Raw genomic sequence first — 19,492 nt, 5'->3', positions numbered from 1 at the left:
TCTCCTGGTCATTTTGCCTGCTCTGTGCAGGTTGCAAAACTCAATAACAATTCTAATGAAAAGCGTGTCTTCATGGCCACATCCTCTTTACACCTGTACCACAGCTTTCAAAAGATGATTATATGGTTGCTGTAAGCAGGTCATCACACAAGGCCAAAGTAACAATCCAGATGCCTGAATTCCTCCCAAGCACCTACCAGCACACTGTGGACTCAACAGCTCCAATGGATGGAGTGGCTTATAAAAAAGACCACGTTTAAATATCCTAATAATAATGCTTTGAAAAGACAGTTTTAAATAAACATAATAGTACAATGAGGTTAAGATAATGGGATGACTTCATAAAAAAATAATAATAACCAGCATGTAGTTTGAATTTAAAGTAATGGCAAAAGGAGACAAAACTGATATTTTATGGTAATTTTCACCAAATGAATGAAACAATGCTTAGGTAGGAGAACCTAGGAAGAATGCAGAATTCTACCCATCAATTTGTTTTAAATGGCAGCATATGTTGTGTTTTATTTTGAATTCTCTGATAAATGAATGTTTATCCTGGGATCAATGACTCTGGGTGAATGGCAGATTGCAGCAGCAATTGCTTTCTTACCAAGAGAATTATCTTAAATCAGATCTCCTTTGTTTGATGAAACCTAAATTGCAGGGGGAATATTTAAACATCTAAGGAGAAAATCCATAGATAAGCTAACACATGGCTCCAAGATGCATTTAGCAGAACTAATTGTCTCTATTATTCTTTTATTCTAAAAGCCACAGATAGAATGTACAAGTTAAATAGCAAAATACTGTATCATTATAGGTGCCCTGATAAGGGACAGTAGGCCACCAAAGTAGTATATTTACTGCAAGTGATATTGGATGGTTGGAACAAATTAGACAATTATGTGATAGTAAGTCTACCTTAATAAGTGGATTAAGAATACAAATTTCTTCCTTGTGCTCTGTCATTTTTTGTGAACCTAAGCAAAACGTGGCAGCTCTCTCTTTTGTACAGTATTGGTGGTCACAAATATATTCAGCATGTGCTCGGACCGTAAGTTACTACACATCCATGGTCCTGATGTAAGTGGTAGGAAAATTAACCATAGGTAATTGCTCAACCCTGCAGGGCAGACATTTAAACATTTGAATCTTATGTCTGCCACTCACTAGATGTATAATCCCACGTAAAGTACTGAGTCTTTCTGAAGCCCTTTTTATCTAGTTGGTTAGCTATGGAACAATGAGAATACCGAAAGTATCAAATAGTTGTCTTATTAACATTTTCTTGCCTCTCACACACTTCTCAATCCACTCCATTATGGCTTATTGCCCCCCCACTCCACTAAAGAGCTCTCTTTAAGGTCACCCTTGTCATTAAGCCCAAAGGCTGTTTGTTTGCACAGCCCCTATTATTCTACTATGATGCCTCAGAAGTATCTAATACTGTTGTCCATTCTCCATTCTTGAAGCACCTCCTCTTCTCTCTAAAGAGACAGGAAGAAAGGAGGACACACTGAAGAGAAGCCACCATGGTCCAAGAGGCAGCAGCCTCCTGTGTTTCTTTAGGGTCTTGGAACCCAACATTCCTAACTTTGGGTTCTGTGATACTGTCATGAATCTTTGCTGTGAATTTCCCTTTGGGGCACCATAAAAGGCCAGAGACACTATGCAAATGGAAGACAGGATGACCTTTAAATCTATTTTAAGTTCTTCTCTTCAGTATCCAGCACTGTGTGCCTTCCCCACCTTGATTTCTTAAACTTTGGCAACAGATAAGCATACAACACATGCATTTGACAGGTACTGAGAAGCAGTGAAAAGAAACATGAAAGTCTATGGCTCAATGTGATCCATTCTTAAGCCCCTTCACCAATTAAGTGGTGTCCCTGGAGGGTTCTTCCAGGTCAGGTGTTGGAAAGGTTTCCTTAAATTTAGAAGAAGCTAAGGTAGGACAGCCCCAGGCCTGTGATTTTTCTTCACCCCTTAAGAGACTTATTTAAAATAAATAGCCAAGGCTTTGTCTCTTTGCCATAGCCTTCCCTATTATGAGCTGAGGTCAGGACAAATAGCTCATGTCCCTGACTCACAGCTAAGGATGAAATGGCTCCTTTGAGGAATCACTAAATCACACAATCCTCCTGGCAAAGGACAAATGGAGTTTGCCATTCGCCACCGGCTCAAACAGGTATCAACAGGACTTGGAATCAAGCCTCTTATGTTTCTGCTTTGCTTGAGGCCCTCTAACTGCCCCTTGAATAGGTCACTCCATCTCTTTCCCGTCCCAGCAGCACCTAGGTGGAGAGATTCAGTGCTGTAACACTGTAAATGTTCTGTGACTGTCAGTGGTGCATTTGCTAAGACAAAGACTGACAAATTGCACTCCTCACATTAATTTTCAAGTACATTTTTAAAGCACATGCCTCTGATGAAGTATTTTGAATAGTGCTATGGATGTCAAGGAGACATTTAAAATATCTCACTCATAATTTTTGAAATCTTCCTCATTCAAAGTTGTCACAGCTTGACAGCTTAGCTCTGTTTTGAGTATATTCTTTTACAATGTACTACAAACTGATTGAAGAGCTGACAAATCTGACTTAACCCAAACAAGAATCTTTAAATATATCTGATTGAAAAGAATGTTTAATGAAAATGCATATACAGATATTACATCTAGCATCCTATTTTTAAAAAGTCAAATTAGACAATTAAAATCTTTACTGAAAATATGCTTCCAACCCCCCCATTAGATAAAAGAAAATCACTCCACCATCTATTGAGACAAAATGGTGAAATTATTAGAAATCAGCATGATTGAATATTCATGTATCTTTTTTTGTCTAAAGAAAATCACGATTTTATTTTCCTCATGCACCTTTAAACAGAGTTTACTATAGTTATTTTCCAATGTAGCCATTCCTTTGACTCCAAGGGATCCTGGACTGACCCTGGATTGTGCAAGCGATGTATAATAAAGAGAGTAAAACACTGAAATAGGGTCATTACAATTCTTCTCTAACCCAGGATGGAAAAGTAATCTTATGATTTTTAAATCCAAAAAAAAGGAAAAGAAGAATAAAAGGGATCTATAACTAGATAAATGGAGAAATTGGTTGTGTAATGTAGGAGGCCATGAGTTAAGGTTCTTAGTGCAATAAGGCCTCTACCCAAACATCCACAAACAAGGCAAGTCCATGAAATTCCTCTGACAGCAACAGAACAAAGGAGAGAAACTTTACTGATGAAACAGCCATAAGATCATCTTCCTAAATATTTTTTGGTTTTGCTAAAATACACTTGGTTCCCTGCATCCTTTTCTTGCATTATATTCTGTCACTAATAAGGAGTAGGGAAAAAAATCCACCATAACATAAGGCAAAAATTCCTGCCAGAAAGGAAGACGAACAAAGAGCCTTTACAGTGCTAGAAAGAAAGAAAGAAAGAAAGAAAGAAAGAAAGAAAGAAAGAAAGAAAGAGAGAGAGAAAGAGAGGGGAGGGAGGGAGAAAGGGAGGGAGGAAGGAAGGAAGGAAGGAAGGAAGGAAGGAAGGAAGGAAGGAAGGAAGGATGGGAGGAGGGAGGAAGGGAGGAGGAAAGAAAGAGAAAGATGAGGACATCCCAGAAATCTACAACCTTCAGGATGGAAAAGGCACAGAAATTTCCACACAATGTTGTTGGAATTGAGGAACACTGGGAGTGGGTGCCCCATTTCCATGGGTATAGCTGAGGAAGCCAGAAGCATCTCAGAGCAGCCCAAGTAAGTGTTATCATGGCACTACATCCCACATGGCATGAAGGTAATAGAGCAACATCACGCCCTCTGAGTCTGGCAGATATTTAAACTGGGTGCTTTTGTGGACACTTCAAAGCCTCCTTCCCTTTTGGGCGCTTCCAATGACATGGATGAGATTTCTCCTTGAGTGTAGCTCCCTAGTGGCCACTCTAATACACAGACTTTCAGAGTTGGAAGCTCTTTGCCCTCCTCCTGGGCAGAACCTAAAGCAGTTCAGATACAGGTCTGATCTTGATGTGACCCACATTTGCTCCATGGGAAAGACGCATTATATGTTTGGTCATTAGTGAACGTGTAGTTATTACTTAAATGTAGTCTTTTAGGGGCCTTCGCTGCCTTTACTCAGGCTCCTCTAGCTCTTTCTGACATGAGTGAAGTCCAAAAGTCCACAGAGGTCCCAGCTGTAGGCTATCCTAGCAGCCACCCCCCAATTGCATGATCCAATTTCTTAATATATATAATGCAAGGTTTAGCATAACATTCTCTAAAGGAAATCTCTTTGCCAAATCCTCTCCTGTCAGCATTTTGACTCCTTCCTACAATTTCGATTTGGGTGAAAGATTACTCTCCTTTTTTTTTTTTTTTTTAAATTCTTCTTCCTTAAATAGGCTGTTCTAATCTGGCAATTACTTACTTAAGGATGATCTATAGCATCCTTGTGCCTTTGAAAAATCCTACTGGAACATTCTGTTATAGGTATTAATAGTTCTAGGGAGCAGGAGAAGAGCAGAACTCAGGACTAGGAGATGTCCCAGAGCAGGGACCTCACAACGAGACACAAGAATAGGGTGGATGGTGATCCAGGGCAGATACCAGCATTTGGGGAACCAAAACAACAATCCAATACCATAGGAATCAGCCCAGGACAAATAGCCCTGAGAGGGCCTGAGTGCCAACCCTGAACTGACTACTTTGTGTCTAGAAGAGACGTTTTCAAATTAGAGGCATCCTAGTTAATATGAATGACAAATATATGGGGGTTTTTTCTTCTACTAGAGGGAATAACTAAAAGAAATACATGAAAGCAATATGAAATCAGTTTTTGAATACAAAAAAAGCTATATATTTATTCACATCTGAGTCATAATGAGAATTTTGGCTTTTCAGATTTTATTTCAGAGGGAAAGTTGAGTAACTGCCGGCCACTCGGTATTTTTGACTGTCATAAATCAACCACGGTATAAGTTATGCATGAGTGTATCATTGATTCGCATAGAATGTGGAATAGCATAGAACACAGAGATAATCAGCACCCAAAGGTGAAGCAAGACAAAAAATAATAACTACAGAGTGATCAGGACGGGGCCATCTCCAGTAGCTTCTTCTGGGATTATCTGGACATGCCTGAATCTTTGGAGAGGACAAATTGTAAGGAAATGCCAGAACTATAATGCATTTAAGATTGTATTTTTATTGTAGTGTGCATGTGCATATGTGTGTGTGTGTAAGACATGCATAAATGCATACTTATAAAATATTCATCATATATTCCTGAGGTAAGAGAGATAGGTCATAAAATTCATTTATTTCCAGATATTAATAGCCCTAAACAGTGACAGGTACTGAAGTTGACATTTTGAATATTTCTGTCTTTTAAGCAGCCAAGACTGACAGCATAGTATAATAGTTGAAAGCACATAATCTAGGGGTTTCAAATCACAACTCTTTCATTTAATAGTACCGCAACCTTGGGAAAGTTACATAACTTCTCTGTGTCTCATTTTCTGATGTGTAAAATGGGAATAACAGTAAACACTTCATAGGGGTAATATTAAGGATTAATGAAGAGACTTAGTATCCACTGAGCCCTTAGAACCATGCCTGGAATATGGTGAGCTCTACATAAAGACTTGTTAAATAAAACTAATACGGTAACACATATTAAGATTGTAATAATAAATTGTGTAAATTGTGTCTTTTGGTTTATTTGGATATTTCGTTTATTTTTGTTCTTCCTAAACTAATCATTTCTATTTTCTTTCATTCAAAAAGAGAGTGGAAGAAATCTCAATTGCATTTTAAAATTACTGAAATCAAATGAGTCAATGTAACAACTACAATTACAAGGTTTCAGTACATTTTTAGAAGTGTGGGAATAGCACTAAATAGCACTAAAATGAAGGCATTATAAGACTGTGGAGATATTAAGTTGAAATTTAAAAAGAAAAGAAGGAAACATAAATATCAATTTTTCTTAGAGAAAATATAAAAATATAGTGGAGCTTTGAAATACACACTACTATAACATTCTATTCATTAGGGTTTTCCCATTTGAATGAAACTTAGAGTATTTATTAAAGGTAATTTTTTTTAAATTCTAGATATGGATTATAACCAACCAGATTTTGGCCAATTATCTGCAATAATCAATGAAAATTGATAAATTGGAAAATTGGAAGGATTTACCCAGTGCACTACTAGATTTTTAATTAAAAGTGTCTCTCATTAGGTTTAATATACTGTTTTTAACGACAGAAGAGTGAACTCAAACATTATTCATAGTTTCCAGTGTTGGAAAAAATAAAAAGAAGACAGTGCCTAACTCTCAGCTAACTAAAAATGTTTTAAAAATTATTATCCAGAATAACCAAGCATTCGAGTTTATCCAAGTTTTATTACTATGTCCTGATTTTGCTTTTGCCAATTTGCTTAACATGTCCTCATTTCTAATTTTTTATGCTGGCAAAATCAGTTAAAATGCACATAACACAGTAATGTGCTTGTTAACAAAGACATCTTTCTACAACTGGTGACACAAAAAATAACCACTCGAGGACATACTCAAAATAAAAGTTCACAAAGAAGTTCAGCAGCTTAGGTCTTTCTGTGAGGAGAGTGTATGGTTTTCCATACAAGCTAACTCAGAATTGAGAAATAGGGAAGGAAAATTAATATAATGGCTCTCACCAAAAGCATTCAACCTGAGGCAGATCAGGACATGCATGAAAAGATTACACTGCACACCTCGTTTTAGGGAGCTGGAGTCTTTGGTCATTACACTTTTAAACTTTGGGATTTCCTACAGTTATTTACACAAATAGAGCCTCACATCATTAAATCCTCATCAGTGATGCCACTCTCTGCCTCTGGCCACACAGAATGCCAAATTAAAAAATGGTGTTTCAGAGCTTCATCTTCAGGAGACCAAGAGGTTATAATTTTCTTTCCTGGGAAACTCTAGATAGAGGTTGAGAATCTCCTGGACATTTATCTTCAGTTCCTTTCATTTGTCCTTTGTCCAGAAAGGTCATTGTCTGCTCCTCAGAAGCATCATGCCAAGCCTCTTCTTTGAGACATATACATATAAATTCCCTTGTATAACCCACAAAAGACGCAACCTTGGCCATAAATGTTCAGAGAATATTCTTAGTCAGGTTGAATTGCTACAACAGAATACAATAGACTAGGTGGCTTCAACAAGAAACATTATTTCTCACAGTTCTGGAGACTGGAAAGTCCAAGAACAAGGTGCAGGCAGATTTGGTTCCTGGTGAAAGCCCTCTTGCAGACTGCTGCCTTTTTGCTGTGTCTTCACGTGGTAGAGAGACAGAGGGAGAGGGAGAGGGAGAGGGAGAGAGGGAGAAAGGAAGATCACTCTCTCTGATCTCTTCTTAAAAGGCTTCTTAATCCCATATAAGGGCTCACCTCCTAACCTCATCTAAACCTCCCAAAGGCTCTACCTCCTACTGTTGTCATATTAGTGTTAGAGTTTCAACATAGGAATATTTATGGGTACACATATTTACTCTATAATAGTTTTCCTATATGTTCCTACGTCTAGTATCAAAAGGGTTTTCTTAGACCTAGACACTAGCCATACCATCACCCTCTGTATTATGTCCTCTGGCCTGGAAAAAGGATAGTTTTTATAACAAAAGTAAGTAGTATTGTCTGATATTTCTTTTCAGCTTATATGATTCAGAGAAAATCAAAGATTAAAATGGAACAAAATGGTTTAAGTAAAAAGATCAGATTCTAAAATCAGTATCTTTTTGATTTTGTATACAATGCTTACTCTTGTTTCCTCTTCTGTTACATTGGGTAACAATAATACCTATTTCTCAGACTGTGCTGTTGGTACTAAATAAGATCAATTTGGTGATTCATCCCAGTACTTCTTGGGTGCCTATTCCGTGTAGATACTGTTCTACACACTCAGTGAAGAAGACTCTCAAAATCTTCACATCACCGGACCTCCATTCTAATCAGTGTGATAAACAAATATGTTCATCTTAACATTAGGTAGGGCAGAGAACTATGTAGAGAAACAAAAGCAGTGTGGAAGGCTAGAGTATAACAAAAGGTACTTTTGGGGATAGGGCAGTCAAGCAAGGCCTCTCTTTGTAGATGAAGTTGAGTGGACGCCTAGTAAAGTGACCAAACAAGCCATGCACAGACATGGAAGAAGAGAATTCTAGACAGAAAATAGCAAGTGCAAATTCTATGAGATGGCAACATACTTGGGATCTTCAAGGAATAATGAGGAGGTTGTTGTGGCTTGTATACAGTGGTCAGTGGAGAGAGTAGGGGAAAATGAGAAATAGGGGGAAAGGAATGGAGGTAGATAATAGAGTCTGGCAGAGTGAGTAATCAAAACATAGCTATTCTTAACACAGTTTATTCCTGTATTTTTGATGCAGGTTGGGATTAGATGGTTTCCTTTCATATTGTTGATAAGTCCTCTTTCGAAAGAAGACGCTTGCTGAATATATTATGGTCCTGTCACTTTCCCACAGTGCTATCAATACCGTATTTGGGTGCTCATTGACCCTGGACTCCCAGTAAGTGGCAATTGCCTTTCCTCTATCTGAAGTCCTGTTCATCTTAATGAAGATGCATCATTGGCACTCACCTCCCACATGGCTGGGGAGGAGCAGCAGAACTCAAAGGCCCCGTCCAGATGGAGGAGCTCAGTAGAACATCTGCCTTGCCTGTCTGTCACCTCCCTACCTTCTGCTGCTGTGTTAGCTGCCAGCCATTGCATCAGTTCCTGAATCAAGGGCCCTCCTCTTCTGGTGTCTTCTTAGAGCTTTGACAGATTAACGGTACTGTTATTCCCAACAGCATCACACCATCTTTCTTAAAACTGCAGGAAGATCTTGATAGAACTCTCAGTCCTTTAAAAAACTGCACTATTTGATCTTCAAAATGGATCCATTAAACCATAGCCACACTTGAAAATTTCCTATCAACTAACATTAGACAGTTAATTCATTGCGTCAATTACACAGATGGCCTATACTGGTCCATATGACACTGAAGAAACAAGAAAGCTATGGAGAACACATTTGTCCCTCTCCAACTCCTACATGACCACTTGAGTCCAAATCACTCTCATCTCCTGCCTAGATTATTACAGAAGCCTCCTGACTGATCTAGACCAAACCACTTTAGTCCAAACCATCACTTGCCTGATTATTACTACCGCTTCTAACTAGCCTATTTCCAGTCCAGCTCCCTTTACTTCGGTTGATTTTCCACATTTGGTAATGTCAAGTGACATTTTGAAACCAAATTCTAAACATCTGAGTTTTGCATAAAACCGTTTATGATTTCTCAAAGCTGTTAGAGATTATTTCTGGCACCCATAAGGTGATGCCTGATCTAGCCTTTATTTAGCTCTTATCTAAGAACACACCCTGCCCTGCCCCATTCTCTCTACATTAGTCCTATTGGCCTTTATCTGCTCTGCCAACATGTGATGGTCCTTTCTGCCTTCAGGATTTTTTAATACTGTTGCCTCAGACTGGAAATTCTTCCCATTCATCTCACTTCACCTTCTAAACTTTCTCATGTTAAATATACAACTAAAACACCCAAGGATACCTGCCTTGCACTTCCCAGACAGGTCCACCATTCTCTAATCCTCTCTATAGCTCCTTTTACCCTACATTTGAAGCTCTTCTAGTTTGTGGTTACATGTCACTGTGATTATTTTATTAAAGACCCATCTCCCTACACTAGGCTGTATTCACCAGGAAGCCAAGGAATTTGCTTTTCTTACCTCTTGAATCCCAGCATTTCTGGCTCCAAAGGTAATGCTCATTCTACTGTTTTCTGGATAGATTTGTCAAAGAACAAATAGCCATTTAAACCTCGACAGCTCTCAGTATAAAGATCGCTTGCCTAGATTTTTTAAACCTATACCATTTGCTTCATTTTATATAGGAGAAATAACAACTTCAGTACTTTCAAGCAGGAGTTTGAGCTAAGAACTGAACTAAGAGCTGAGACACCCATAATATGTGTTTTGAGTAACACTTTGCAAAACCAAATATCTTGATCTTTTCTTCTCATTGAAGGTATATCCAAAAAGCTTGACTGTGGACAAAAGCAATAAGGTAAAAATGGAACTAGCCAAACTGCTCCTTCTATGAGCTTACCTAATTTGTTCAATGAAAATAAACATTTACTTGTTTATTTCTGATAAATTCTACTTGAGTGCTTTGGTACCAATTCCATATTATAGGAGAATAAAAAGGCAAAGCCTAGCTTTGTTACAATACCATCCCTTACTGTGAAAAACAAACTTTTCACAAGTAGTACTTAATAACACTACCATAAACTCCCAAGTTCTTCAAAAAGAGCATTATTTCATACCTAAGGGAAAAGAATAAAAGAATACCACGAATCAGGGCACATGGATGGCTCAGTCTGCTAAGCATCTGACTTTGACTCCGGTTATGATCTCACAGGTTTGTGAGTTCGAGCCCTACATCGGGCTCTGTGCTGACTGCTCAGAGTCTGGAGCCTGCTTTGGATTGTGTCTCCCTCTCTCTCTGCTCCTTCCCTGCTTCTGCTCTGTCTCTCTCTCTCTCTCTCTCTCTCTGAAAAATAAACATTAAAAATTTTTTTAAAAAGAATACCACTAATCTAACCTAATTATAAATTCCCATGAAAAATAACAAGAAATAAAGAAAGGCAGAAAGATTTAGAAAGATAAAGCAACATTGAGAAAGCAGAATACTCAGTCATTAGTCTTAGAATTAGAGATTCTGTTGTGAAATCATCATGTCACTCTAATGCAGATAAGGTAAATGTAATGGTACACAACTACCCCTTATAACTAATCACTAAATTAATAAGGATTTAAAGCACATAAAAATGATGTTTGATATTTAGATCATAATATAAACATTCTATAAAATGGTGGGTAACAACTTTATTTCTTTAACATAAGCAATAAATATTTACTATTAATCTACTATATGCAAACTACTGGAATCCATCAGTAAATAAAAACCAAAATATCTGTCTTCATAAATTTAGATATTAGTAGGTAAAGGTAATCAACAAATAATGAATATAATCAGTACCTTATACAATTTGTTGGAAGATGATAAATGCTATGAAAAAAAGTAAAATAGAAAAGAAATGGAGAGTACAGGGACAGGAGATTGCAATTTAAATGTGATGGAAAGAGTAAGCCTCATTAGGGCAGTGACATTTAGCAAAAGTTGCAAAAGCTAAGAGAGATAGCTTTGTGAATATTTGGAGGAAGTGAATTTCAGGTAGAGGTCAAGACTGCATCTGGGACATTCTAGGAACAGCAAAGATATGTGTGTGGCTGATGTGGAGCAAGTGGGATAGGAAAACACAGGAGAGGAATTCAGACAAGTACTCAGGAGCCAGACCACATATTTTCATTTCCCTGTTGGTTAATGGTGTTGAACATCTTTTCATGTGCCATTTGTATATATTCTTTGGTGAAGTACCTGTCCAAGTATTTCCCAAGTTTGAAATTAGTTTGCTTGTTTCTTTACTATAGAGTTTTGAGAGGTTTTTCTTTCTTAATGTTTTTTTTTTTTTTATTTTGAGAGAGAGAAAGAATCCTAAGCAGGCCCCGATGTGGGGCTCAGTCTCACAAACCATGAGATCATGACCTGATCCAAAATCAAGAGTCAGATGTTTAACTGACTGAGCCACCCAATATACTGAGTTTGGATAGTTTTTATATTTTTTGGATGCAAGTCCTTTGTTGGACATGTGGTTTGAAAATATTATCTCCCAGTCTATAGTATTTTTCTCTTTTGCAGGGCAAAGGTATTATATTTGATGAATTCTTATTTACCAACTTCTTCTATAGATCTTGCTTTTGGAGTTCCATCTAAGAACACTTTGCTTAACCACAGGTCATGAATATTTTCCTCTAAAAGTTTTATCATAATTTTAAAATTAGATTTGCAATTCATTTTTAGTTGATTTTTATACAAGGTTTTTATGAAAGATTGAGTGTTATGGTTTGTAAACAGGCCCAAGTAGTTCCAACATTGTCAAAATGACTATACTTCTTTCATTGAATCACTTAGGCACCTTTGAAAAAATCAGATGGCAATTATACAATGGAATATTATTTGGGAACAAAAATAAATGACATATCAAGTCATGAGAATACATGGATGAATCACAAATGCATATCTTTAAGTGAAAGAAGCCAGTATGAAAAGGCTATAAACTGTCAGGCTATATACTGTCATTTAATGCAATTAAATGGTATTCTGGAAAAGGCCAAACTATAGAGACAGTAAAAAGATCAGGCGTTACCAGGGGTTTAGGAGGGAGAATTGAAGCATGGGAATTTTTAGGGTGGTGTAACTATGATGTATGATTCCTGACATATGACATTATGCGTCAAAGTCATTTGACATATGACATTATGCGTCAAAGTCATTTAACTTTTAAAACTTTACAATGGACCTTAATGTATGCAAAATTTTAAAAATTACTTAGGCTGACATGGGATCCCAGGATGGAATATAGAATGTGACAAAGCAATCTAACAGTATTACAAACATATAAAACAACCTCACTGGAAGTGGTGGTGCTGACCTAAGTAACTTTGGAAATTAGTGGAGTTTATAAAATTAAAGGTAAAAGAAACTCTATTTAAATGCTATGCCCAGTCACTTCTCATCATTTTAGCTAAGATCAAGGGTAAACACTATGCTCTAGGTGATAAAATTTTTCCCATGCAAGAAAACGTTAACAAATCTAACTCAGCTATACATGTATACCAGAATTAAACAATTAAGAGTATAAATGGTGAATGATGGGAACCCCAATTCTTATTGTTGGAGTGGGAGTCTACAGATAAACAAGAGAAGGAGCATCATTCTGATGCATATGGTAATGGAATTAGAGTTAGAGACGTCATTAACTCATGTTTAGCTTAATATAAATTAAAATGATTACATGCAGAAATAGTTATAGACACATGTATAGACACAGTATGCAAACATAAATTTCCCTGATCCATGAACCAACAGGGCCTAGAGTGTCAGTAACATCTTAGTAGCAGTGAACAAACTTAATTCTCAGGTCTTGGTTTCTAATACCTTTATACAAGAAAAAGAACCAAGTCTTCTTGGAGAATGGAGGAACGGGGGATTCTAGGAGTGGAAGAGAAAATATAGAAGAGGTGCCTAGTAGGAAATGTGCAACATGTGCCAGGAGCAACTTGTAGTGCAAGGAATTAAGGAAGTACTTTCAAAAACAAAAAACAAAAAACACCATCAGGGCATATGAAAGTGAAACAGGAGCCAACTGAAAGAGTTCCCAATGTTCCAACTTGGAACAATTTGAGCAACAAAACGAAGTCATATTGGATTATAACCCATAAAATAAATATTCATAGAAAGAAAGAAAGAAAGAAAGAAAGAAAGAAAGAAAGAAAGAAAGAAAGATGGAGAAGAGCTAAATCTTCCATGCAGAAGAATTTCAAGTAGCTTATTTTCAGTCTTTCCTCAAGGAAGAAGGAACACCACCCCCCACTCCTTAATTGTGGGCTAGGTATAGCAACTTGCCTCCAAATAGTAAAGTGTGGAAAACAAGGGAAATGAACAGTTTTCAGTTGAAAAACAACAAACACTATTTCAGCCAGATGATCAAAGTCAACATCAACAGTGATATGTCAGTCACACTGGTAGTATGTGCTCTTGATATAATGTGATGAAAAAGGTACTTTACATCTATGATCTTCCTTCCCCAAAAATAAAACCCCAGTCTATGAAAAAACATCAGGGGCGCGTCTAGGTGGCTCAGTCAGTTAAACATGCAACTTCAGCTCAGGTCATGATCTCACAGTTCATGGGTTTGAGCCTCATGTCAAGCTCTCTGCTATCAGCACAGAGCCCATATCAGATCCTCTATCCCCCTCTCTCTCTGCCCCTTCTCTGCTCACACTCGCTCTTCCCTCTCTTTCTCCCTCTCAAAAAAAAATAGTAATAATAAGCACTCAGGAAAAAAAATCAGAAAAATCCCAATTGAAGGGCAATCTACAAAAGACCCAACCATACTCTTCAAGACTATCAAGGTCAAAAAAACAAGGTAAGTCTGAGAAACTGCCACAGCCAAGAGAGAGAACCTAAGTATACATGACAACTAAATGTAATGTGTATCCTCCGTGGAATCCTGTAACAGAAAAAATACTTTAGGAAGGAATTAGTACATTTTACCTATTTTGGATTATTGAATTCGTGTGCACAGAATTGTCTGTAGGTTGTCTTTAGTGTCCTTTTAATGTCTGTGGGGTCTGTAGTGATACCCACTTACTTTATTCCTGAAATTGGTAATTTGTGTCTTTTCTATATTTTTGTTTGGTCAGTCTTACTAACAATACCTGTGTACTTTTGACACTTTTGAGATTTCCTACAATAAACATTTCAGTAAACATTTGTCATTTTATAATTAGAAAATATACCACTTTAAATTTGCTTGTTTCTTCATTTAAATTGTGGATAATAATGCTTACAACATAGGGGCAATATGTGGGTTAAAAGTGGTAATGCATATAAAAGTTCTGTATAATTCATATACAGATGTTAACTATTATGATTATAAGTAAAGGAAGAGAGTTGTATAACTAAATTAGAAGAATATTGCTATCCAACTTAGGAACAGATGTCAATATTATATTATGCTTTTATGGGTTCAAGAGAAGGACCTACATTTTAAAACATGGTTTCCTACAATATTTAAAATAAGTTTGCTAACAATTAGAGGTGTGACATTTACTGACTTAAAATTTTTAATCATTTTTTAAAATGACTAATCACAACTAAAAATTCAAAATCTTTATAAGCAAGTATAAAAGAACAGCAGAAGATAGACAATTATCTCATTAGTTCTGAAATATCCAATGTATTTCTCTGAAGACCAGTCACCTAAACTAAATCTTACCATACAGTTGGATGATTCATATTATTTAGGTACCCAGGTAGATTACCTGTGAGCTTAGAGCACACTGGCATACTGGTCCTATGTTTCAGATTAAAAAATAAAATTGAAAAAACTAGTATAAACCTGCCCTGAAAAAATGAGTTCAAATAATATAATACTTTTAAACCTCACCTTTTATATTAGCATATAAGAGACAAGTAGGAGGATAAGGAGAAGGAATTATATTTTCTTTTAAAACACTTAAGGCAGGATGGTACAAATACTCTATCCCACCAAAAAAAAAAAAAAAAAAAAAAAGGACTTGCTAAATTCCCTCCATCTGAAGCCCAGAAACACTCTATCTGGCATTTGGAAGATGCTACTCTATGAAGAAGTGATCTCCTAAATACTGAGCTCTCAGAGCCCCATGAATTGATAGGTAGAATTGAGGAGAGAGAAATAACAAGATAAGAAGGATTCCAATTGTAGGAGAAAAAAGAGAATTAGACGAAGCCAACACATTCAGCTATGATTTATGCAATACCCAAGTACTAATTCAAGCCAACAGCATACTTCCAGGCTATATGCAACTACCAAATTACCATAAATTAAGCTCAGGCAAAAATAAGGCCATAAAATGGACATTTTACAGTGGCTATTGACTATGATGTTCAGTTTGCATTAAATCTTCTGAAATATTGTTACTTTGTCAACTGAATTAGTAATTGGTGTCTTCTTGGGAGGGAAATATATAATACTTCAAAATCCATATATATTACTCACCACAATTAAAGTCACTCGCTGTAAGGAGCTGCTATCTATATGCATCAGACTAATTATTTTGTGCTTTCTTACTAAGATAATGGGACACTGCTGCCAGTGGGCAAATCCTGATCATACATTATACCACACTTCCTAGCAATTTTTGATGAAAACTACAGGTGGAGACAGATTATAATGGGAACACCTAATTGAAATTCATCTCCATTTTGCTTCAGATGGAAGACATGCTGCTTGAGCCTTGAAACATATTCAATTTCATTCAAATTGGATGCAGATTTTTCCGGCAAAACTAAATTCAAAAAACATATATTTTAAATGGTTCTGGAAGAGAGAGAGAAGTGCCACAAACGTTGACCACTTGGGTTTCTTAAGCTACAGCTTTCCAAGGTAGGAATAGAAAACTAAACTTCTAATAAAGGCTATTATCTTTGTGATACCATAATTGCACTGGCAGTAACTCTGAGGCTTCACAAAGACCATAAAGGAAACTGTCCAGTTCTTTAATAAATCCTCTAACACTTCACAGTCAGGTCTCTTCATTCATGTGCAGATCCCACCGTCTCCTTCTTCCATGTCCACCTTCGGCACCAGCTCCTAGGACAGAAGATGGAGACTTTCCAATGAGATATTAAGTAGGAAGCCATTTCCTTCCTGGGTCAAAAAAAGTTTTAAACACAAACACACTCATACACACACATGCACAAGCGCATGCACATTCTTCCACACACTCACATACATGCATACATATATGAACACACACATTCATACATAACATATATGTATGTGTGTATTTGCGCACACATGTGAACTTGTGTCTGTGTGTGTATGTGATACACATATTCCCCTCCTTCACAATAAACCAAAATACCCTTCATTGGCAATAAGGCTAATAAAAATGCTTAGCAAAGTATCAGTTCACTTTCAATACAATATTATTTAAAATGAAATTTTTCTGAGTTATTTTTGCTAAACGCTAGATAATATACTTCTTCAGAATAATTGATTTACTCCTAAATCCACCCATTTATCTAACCAATATTCAATGAACACATCTATGTGCCATGTACTAAAATAGGTGCCAGAGATAGAGCAGGGACCTCAAAGGTCTCAGCCTTTAAGAAGACTTAATTCTAATGGGTGATGAGCATTGAGGAGGGCACTTGTTGGGATAAGCACTGGGTGTTGTATGTAAATAGTAAGCCATGAGAATCTACCCCAAAACTCAAGAGCACACTTTACACACTGTATATTAGCCAATTTGACAATAAATTATATATTTTAAAAAAAGAAGCTTTAATTCTGTGCAGAAGAAATAAACAGGTAAATATGTCAGATGGTGATATGTAATATGGGGAAAAATAACACAATGCAATGAAAGGAGAGTGATGGTGGCTGCTATAGACACGGTGTTCAGGGAAGGCTTCTCTTAGAGGGTCGTATTTTAAGAGACCTGAATCCAATGAGAGAGTACGCCAGGCCAAAAAAAATAAATAAATAAAACAACAACAACTGGAGGAAGAGGATTCTATGCAGAAGGAATGACCTATACAAAGGCTGGGAAGCGGGAGCATGCTGTAGGTAGATACAATGAGAGAAGAGAGCAAAAGGAGATGAGGTCAGAGAGAGAGCTAAGATAGGGTTCCACCTTAGAAGCTATGGTAATGACTTTGGCTTTTCTCTGAGTGAGATGGTGCCACTGGAAGGCTATAAATAGAGGAGCTACACGATCTGATTTTTAACAGGGCTTTCTCTGCTTGCTCTATAGAAAAAAACAGATGGAAGGGCACAGGGAGAGACCCAGACAATGCATTTAAGAGGTCACTACACTAATCAAGGGGAAAGATGTTGGTGACTTGAACTAACACCCTGCATTGCACGTGGTAAGAGGTGACCAGATTCTGGATATATTTTGAAAGTAGAGACTTCTGGAGTTGTTGATAGATTTATATAGATATGTGGGAAAAAAGGCGGGGGGGGGGTGGGGCTCAAAGATTACTCCAAAGCTTTCTGCCTGACCAACTGGAAGAACTAAACTGCATATCAAGTGCCTAGGACACGTTACATACTAAAAGATGCTGGCAATCAGTATGCGTATTATTCCCTTGGTGTGGACCAGGCCTGTCCTCTTTACCAGACACAGGGGACCTAATGAATAGCTGTAATGGAAGACTTTGTCTTTGAGCTGTTAGTTTCTTCATAAAGGGAGACACTAAATGTCAAAAACTTCCTCACTGGGGGGAAGGAAGCTGGAGTCTTGAAACAGAAGCTATAGACAAATCTCCAGGGATTCCATGGACAGTTTCTAAAAGTTTCTTTTATTGCTATATTCAGGTGTGCTCAAATCTTCATAGGCAACATACTATAATCAAAATTAATCCAATCCTTCTGATGTGGAGTTGAAATTACAAATAAACATTAGTGTAAGCTTCAAATACAGTGAAATAAATTTCTGACATAAAACAAAAAAAAGTAAAAAGTTAATACAACTGAATTAATCTTTTATAATTAATCTTTTATAATCTTGGTATAATCTTGGAAGTATACCAAAGTGGTTTCTTTAAGGAGACATATTCAGCATGAAGATCATATTGGTTACAAATATAAACAGCTACCTATAGTGTATAAGTAAATTCACATAATACAGAATAATAGAGCCATAATAACTTAATAAGAGAGATTAGAGCATTCTAAAAATATATTGCTCAATGTAAAGTTGTCAACCAGGTAGACAACTTCCAAAACATTCTCCAAAATGTATGATCTTCCAAAATATTCTCCTTGCAGCCCTTTCCAGAGAAAGAATATGAACTGGCTAAACCACGGGCAGTGCACAGGAAGATAATTCTAAAGATGTTAGCCCTGTTCCTTAAGGGTTTGCAATCTCTAGGACGAAATTATTGAGGAGGTAATTTTACACTCCCTCCCCCAAAAAAGGCATGGCTGTAAAACAAAACATATCTGCATATTGACACAAATATATAAATAGAAAATATTATCTATACTAACATGTGCTAGATATTCTTTACCTGCTCCTCCAGTTCCACTCTCCAGAATTCTCCACCTTGTTTGGTGTCTCAAAAGTCTGATTTTTATAGACTGCATCACCTGGACTCCCTGGCCCTTTGGATTTGGCCAATGAAAATTTCCAGAAAGAGATCAAAGAGCAAAAGGAGAGAGAAGTTTTCCTCCCTGCTAGATGATGGAGTGACAATAGCTGTCCATGGTTCCTGTCCAGGGGTCTTCTCTTACACCTACAAGTCCCACCAAATTCTGATAACTCCTTCCTCCCCTTGCACCTACTTCCTACTACTGCTAGGATAGCTCACCATCCCTTAACATTTTCCCCTACACTTGCCCATGCATTTGTTTTTTTTTTTTAATAGTTTATTGTCAAATTAGTTTCCACATAACACTCAGTGCTCATCCCCACAAGTGTCCTCCTCCATGCCCATCCCCCTCTCCCCCCACATCCATCAGTCCTCAGTTTTTGTCAGCATTCAAGAGTCTCTCATGGTTTGCCTCTCTCCCTTTCCCCCACCATTTCCGCCCTTCTTCTCCCCCTTGTTCCTCCGTCAAGTTCCTCCTAATCCTCCTATACGTGCAAACATATGATATTTGTCCTTCTCTGCCTGACTTATTTCGCTCAGCATAACACCCTCAAGGTCCATCCATGTTGCTACACATGGCCAGATTTCATTGTTTCTCATTGCCATGGAGTATTCCATGGTATAGATAAACCACATCTTCTTGATCCATTC

At 37.2% G+C, this 19,492-nt stretch overlaps 1 protein-coding gene across 3 annotated transcripts in view; it reads right to left on the bottom strand.

Moving 5' to 3' along the window:
- Positions 1 to 4,973: 4,973 nt before the first annotated feature.
- LOC144230082 (uncharacterized) overlaps positions 4,974 to 19,492 on the bottom strand; it is a 103,157-nt gene continuing 88,638 nt past the window's right edge. For 2 of the 3 annotated variants that reach the window (XR_013334683.1, XM_077762288.1), the window contains one exon: positions 16,025 to 16,328. Coding sequence is in view for 1 of the 3 variants with exons in the window: in XM_077762288.1 (XP_077618414.1) it covers positions 16,275 to 16,328 (54 nt within the window). In the remaining 2 variants the exon portion in view is untranslated. Of the gene's footprint in view, positions 7,324 to 16,024; positions 16,329 to 19,492 lie in introns of those variants that run through there. The other variant, XR_013334682.1, reaches the window with a different exon arrangement.

Source organism: Crocuta crocuta, unplaced genomic scaffold (genome assembly GCF_008692635.1).
Source record: "Crocuta crocuta isolate KB4526 unplaced genomic scaffold, BGI_CrCroc_1.0 scaffold360, whole genome shotgun sequence".
NCBI classification, from domain to species: Eukaryota; Metazoa; Chordata; class Mammalia; order Carnivora; family Hyaenidae; genus Crocuta; species Crocuta crocuta.
The sequence above is the reverse complement of the archived record's forward strand: the minus strand, read 5'-3'. Positions and strand labels throughout refer to the sequence as shown.